General features: G+C 41.4%; 1 protein-coding gene across 1 annotated transcript in view; it reads right to left on the minus strand.

Moving 5' to 3' along the window:
* The window catches only part of LOC123967325 (ras and Rab interactor 2-like), a gene marked incomplete at its 5' end in the record, with an annotated part of 19,664 nt that overhangs the window by 1,543 nt on the left and 11,735 nt on the right, over positions 1–6,386 (minus strand). The window contains 3 exons of the mRNA XM_046043389.1: positions 1,459–1,622; positions 2,568–2,699; positions 3,593–3,901. Of these exons, the coding sequence (XP_045899345.1) occupies positions 1,459–1,622; positions 2,568–2,699; positions 3,593–3,901 (605 nt within the window). The remainder of the gene's footprint in view (positions 1–1,458; positions 1,623–2,567; positions 2,700–3,592; positions 3,902–6,386) is intronic.

Raw genomic sequence — 6,386 nt, forward strand, 5'->3', positions numbered from 1 at the left:
TTACTATACTCTAGTAATTATCCAGCTTGAATTTAAGGTTGAATTCCCCATTTCCTAAGGAAAGATTGTTTTGGATTAATCTAAGCTTTCCTCATGTAACCTGAGCTCCCCCAAGTGGACGAAATAAGTATTACATACCATCGTTGGAAATGCCGTCAATGTATAAATATCTTGACCAATAATCTGACAATTGTTTCCTGTTACCAAATGCTTAACTTAGAACGGTACAACTGTTTGACCATTGAGGTTTGATTGTGGAAAATATATGATTATAATACGTGCAAATAGATTTCTTCTCTTTTAGACATTAAGTTTAGAAAGCCAGTCCCTCGGGAAACCTGAAACGCCCTCTGGGGAGCCACGCCCCAGGCAACAAAAGAGCGACACGCGACGTTCACTCTCGCTCTCTCTGCTCTTCTCCTCCCCTCGTGCCCTGGTCTTCCACTCTGCTCTCTGGACGCTTCGGCACGCGTCCGGCGTGCCTCGCCAGGCAACGCCTAAGAGTCGGCCAGCGCAACAGGCCTTTGTTCGCTTGAAGCTACACACGTGAAGTGCCGCGACATCGATCTGCCCCTCAGTTTGTTTTATTTTCTTTCTTTCGTTTTGTTAAAGTTATCAATCCGTTAAGTTACACTGGACTAATTCAGGAACGACCAAGTTCCATTTTAAGCAGGCCGACAAGCCGTAAGACTTAACAACATTCTGTAGTCAGAGATGTCCCGTAATGTTAATATTTCCTTTCAACTCCTAAACTCATAGCTTACTTTTATTAGTTCTCCTATGCCGTATGAGTCAAATGCTTCCCACAATCAAACCTCCATTGCTCAGCCATTGTTTATTTTCCCTGTATTTAACCACCCGTTTATATCGCTTTAGTTAACATTAGTTAGAGAATAAATTCACTGTAATATAATCAAGAACTGTGTGTGTTGCCTATTTCCACGTCCCTGCCAAGAGAATTGACCCTTTAGATATGAGACTGACTTAAGATAATTTAGCGATTATTAAACTAACTGATCACTAGTAATAATTGTATAATTATTAAAAACTACCTAGAGGTCCGGAGACTCTAGGATTATAACAACTCCGGTGGTGCCCTGAAATGAGGAATATATTTTTGATTTTATGAATATTAAAATTCTCATAAATTTATTAAAATTCATAACTAATTTAGCCATGCTACATATTGATAAAAATGCAATCAGTTACTGCAACCTAACAAGCCATAAGAAAAAAAGATCATGTTAGTAAAGATTTATAAATGTGCAACAAAACAAAAACATATTCATCATCAAAGCAATGCTTGGATGCAGGGGAAATTCCTGCCTTAAGTTGAAAGTGATAATTGAATCAACTCCAAATCAAAAGGTAAAAAATATAAAAATCCTCAAATCCAAGTGCTTCTGACTGTTGTAATCTTGACAATAAGCTATGTGAACAGTGCTGTTGGGTTTTTACCTGGAAGTCGTCAATAGATGGAGCAGAGCGCTGGGTGGTGCGTCGGCGGTGCCACTGGTGGAGTGTGTCCCTGGTTTCAGAGCTCAGCACTCTGGCTGCCTGCTCCTCCTGGAAGTTTCTGATCAGGGACATGGCTCCATAGGCACTAGTCAGGTAGTAGCCACCTAGAAGTGAACACACAGAGGAAGAGGGATAACAACATATTTTTGGATTATAAAATAACTTCGGCATTTCTTCAGTATTTGTTTTAGATGCTGTTTTGAAGGCAAAGGGTGGTCACACCAAATATTGATTTGATTCAGATTTTTCTTCTGTTCATTCTCTTTTAATTTTGTTAATTGATAAATGTAATCTATTACTGTCCATTTTTGAAAGCATTTTTACTTACAGCATTTTTTCCACACCGGCCTAAAACTTTAACACAGTCTCGTACGTCCACTAGAGAGCTTGTTTTTGCCACTGAAAGACTCAAATTGTTATTACAAGTGTCTGACAGCATTATGGGAAGGATACAGTTTCTAGTTTTAAAAAAAGGGTCTTTCTCTTTAAAAAAGGTCTTTGTAGGATCCTTTCCATAATGCTGTCAGACACTTGTAATAACACTCTCAGTCAGTGGCAAAAACAAGCCATTTAGTGGACATAATCTGACGGCAAGGATTACATTGCAGCCCTGTTTCACTGCTGCAGACTGCAGCGTGTTCGTTCAATTAGTGACAGACACAAAAACATGGAAAAACTAGGTCCAGTTTGGAAAATACCCAAAGGAACCACCCAAAGGAACCATCTTGATGGATCTCCAGTTTAAACAAATGGTAAATAGTCCGTACTTGTATAGCACATTTCTAGTCTTGAGAGCACATTTCTAGTCAAGACATTGATACACTGACGGCAGAGGTTGACATGCAAGGCACCAACTGCTGATCAGAATGGAATATTCACACACCCTCACATCACAGCCATTGGGAGCAATATGGGGTTTAGTATCTTGCCGAAGGACACTTCAACACACAGACTGGAGATCAGACTGGCATCAAACCATCTTATTACTTGTTGACTCGCTCTACCTCCTGAGCCACAGCCGTCTGCTCCTTCCAAAGGCTGAAACATACCTTCTCCATGGAGAAGTGAGGGGTCCAGCAGCTCCATCATGTAAAGGATCTCATTGTCCAGCTGGGGCATGTCGCACTGGGCCAACACATAGGTCAGCATGGGCAGGAAGTCATCAGCACCATACAGCCGACCTGAGAGGCAGACAGACCAGGGTGTGAGATCCTGCAGTTTTAATTTGATTTGTTAGGGCCCGAGCACGACCGTGTGAGGTCCCTAATGAATTTGCTAAGATTATATATATATATTTATTTTTTTTTTGACAGGGCCTAAACATACTCAAACTCACCAAAATTTGCAAACATGTCAGAACGTATTTTATGGGTTTCGCGCATGGGCGTGGCAAAATGACTCGCTAGCGCCACCTAGAAAATTGGAAAATATTATCCCCTCGTTCACGTTCAACCTACATGTACGAAATTTTCTGGGGACATGTATCATATCAAGACGCACAAAAAAGCCTCAAGAACCCATACCCTAAAGTCAACAGGAAGTCGGCCATTTTGAATTTTACGTCAAATTTTGGATGATTTACACACTCAGTACTTTAACGAACTCCTCCTAGGGATTTAGTCTGACCGACTTCAAATTTGTGCTGTGCCTTCTAAAGGCACTGAAGATGAAAAGTTGTGCTATCTGTGAGTTTTCGTCAATGGGCGTGTCCGTGGCGTGCCGTCAGAGATCAACTCTTCGCTGTGACACAGGAAGTTGTAACTTCAGTGTACATGCTGACATCTGCACCAAACGTTACGTGCTTGATAAGTATCTTGCCCTGAACATATCTACACACCAATATTGATTTATATTCATAGCGCCAAGTGCTATGTTGCGCCACAAAGGGGATACAGGAAGTGACATAACACCTTCATGCGGCGTCGGAACCGCGTAGCAAATTCACATTGCGAGGGCCCGCCCAACGCTGCTTGCAGCTTTAATTTTTTTTTTGCAAATCTTAAAATCTATTAATTCACATGAGCATTATTGTGTGTATTATATTAAAAAACTGGTGCAATATTCAGATATGTACCTGAATTTTCCTCCATGATGGTGTAGATGAGTTTGCAGACTCTTAGCAGCATAGTGACCTTCTTCTCAGGGGAGTACAGTTTACTCATGGTGTGGAACTTGAGCTTGATCTTCTCTATGGCCACGCGGTCTGGGGGCAGCGTGTCAGCCACACCCATTTCCTGCGGCTGCTGGGCCTTAGCCAATGACAGGTTCTCTTTCAGCTCCTGCCACGCACCACTGCGCACCTGGAACTCTTGCAGTGCTACGCTCACCACCGGTTTGAGGGGCTTGAGGATGCACTTGTGCATGGCCTTCTCCAGAACACGATCTGGGGAGAGAAGGAAGCAGGAGTGCTTTTCACATGGACCTACTGTACTTCTAAATGTTCTAATTTAACACTATCCATGCTTTCAGCAGACTTTCTGAAAAATGGCATCTTCATATGAACATTACTTATATTTTAGTAAAGCCAAAGATAAAACAAACATTTTCAGATCTTTGTTAGTTTGTGTTAAATCAACTACTTTTGACTGGAATTTTCTGTGTAAGGCCTCCTTTTTTCAGGCAGTAACAAATGGCCTTCATTTTAGTCACAGAAGTCAAGCATCAGTTTTTCAAGTTTGCTGGACGATAAAACATCAACAAGGAAATATTCATTTATCAGGATGTTTGGAGGAGTCTTTGTTCTGAAGGAAACTTATTGCAGTAGCTTCGTGACTCAAATATAAAACTGGGGCTAGGAAAGCAGCACAACATACAAAGTATGTTTTTACATTTAAATCTATGTTGGCATTACTCTGTTTTAGATATTAGGGTTTAGATGGCATCAAGATTTATATTAAATAATGTAATAATGATTATTATTAGATTATAAAATATGAGGTTATTTTCACTTGGGCACCACTCTTGAAACATGACTAGAAACTATTAATTTGGAATTTTGGTTAATAATTATATTAATAACTACAACAAAATTACCATCAACAGATAGTGGGTTGAAGGATGTGGAGTTCTGCAGCATAGGTTGACAATATATTTATTCTTACGCAATATTAAAAGAACCAGCATGTATAGGGGAGAGGGTGATTTGAGCCTGTGGGGAAGTTGAGCCAGCCCTTGTTTCTCGGCACCCACAGACAAAATTGGTCATGCGTCACCCATGTGTCACCCATTTTACTCTCCCTATGATGAAGAGAGGCCCATGGAATAAGTGATGAGCACATTTAAGATCAAATAATTGTTTTTTCCCGTTCAAAGTGATTTTTATGTTCAAGGAGTCGTTTTACAGACAGGTTTGAGAAAATCTTACGCATGTGTTAGTGTTTTAGGAAGTTACAAAATGAGGTTATACTGTTAGCATGACGTTAACTCTAAACTGCTGGATGACACAAGTTTGTTAAAATGGCAGGGATGGGGTAATTTCAGCCAAAAGACTTTGAGCCAGCTATTTTACTGTAATTTTGTATTCACCAAAATGATGTGACATTATGCATTTTAGATCAGAAACCATCATGTCATGCTTCTATAAATGGAAGACAGACAGGCTTCAACTCCTATTGTGGGTTGGGACAGAGCATTCAATTCAACTCAATTTTATTTATATAGCACCAAATCACAACAACAGTTATCTCTGAGCGCTTTTCATAAAAGAGCAGGTCTAGACCATACTCTGATGATATTTACAGAAACCGGCGACAGAGGCAAGGAAAAAGTTTTAAGAGGCAGAAACCTCGAGCAGAACCATGGCTCAGGGTGGGCGGCCATCTGCCTCGACCGGTTGTGGGGGGGGAAGAGGGAGGGGGATGGAAGGAGAGAGAGAGAGGGGCCTACACAATATACATACAGAGGTACAGACAGTAAAGGTAAAGTTGCTATAGACTGGATGAATAATGGTACAGATATTTACAGTAGTGTTAATGATTATAATTACAATAACAACAACAATAGGACTAGTAACAATAATTGTAGCAGAGGGTGTCGAGCAGGAACACGGGGGCAGCAGGTGACTCGCAACCACAGATCCAGACTTCACAGCTCCAGAGCCAGAAACACCTGCAGGAAGTGATAGGAGAGAAACGAGAAAGCACAAGACTACGGGAAAGGGGAGTAGTTGAGTTAGTAACGTGCATTAATGGGATGAGGTTGCAGCTCATAGTGGGAAATTCCCCGGCAGTCTAGGCCTATAGCAGCATAACTAAGGGATGGTTCAGGTCTCACCTGAGCCAGCCCTAACTATAAGCTTTATCAAAGAGGAAAGTCTTAAGCCTACTCTTAAATGTGGAGATGGTGTCTGCCTCCTGAACCCAAACTGGAACCTGGTTCCACAGGAGAGGATAGCTGAACACTCTGGCTCCCATTCTACTTTTGGAGACTCTAGGAACCACAAATAACCCTGCACCAGAGCGCAGTGCTCTGGTGGGGTAGTAAGGTATTGTTGTTGTGTATCTTGTTAATCACCACTCACCTCCACACAAGCCAAGAAAAACACTGGTGGGCGAGAAGCTGGGAGGGGCTGCTGTCTGTGTTGTGCTGCTGCGGAAGAGACGCGGAGCGAGCGGGCATCGGAAGTCTCATTTTCCGACTTGATATTTAGTTCCCCCCCCCCCCAATAAATATATTTGTTTGACAGGGAAGCTGTGCGAAAACAGGAATAAATATACTGTATATAAATTTTTTTTTTTTTTTTTTTTTTTTTAAAAGAGCCCCAGAAAAGAGGGCACTTTCTCTTGAGGAAGAAAAAAGGCAGGTGCTTAAGCCCCTTTTTATGTCTGTGTGCGCACATGCCTGACGCCACTAGTCATAACTTGAAAACA

Source organism: Micropterus dolomieu, unplaced genomic scaffold (assembly GCF_021292245.1).
Source record: "Micropterus dolomieu isolate WLL.071019.BEF.003 ecotype Adirondacks unplaced genomic scaffold, ASM2129224v1 scaffold_272, whole genome shotgun sequence".
Taxonomy (NCBI): domain Eukaryota; kingdom Metazoa; phylum Chordata; class Actinopteri; order Centrarchiformes; family Centrarchidae; genus Micropterus; species Micropterus dolomieu.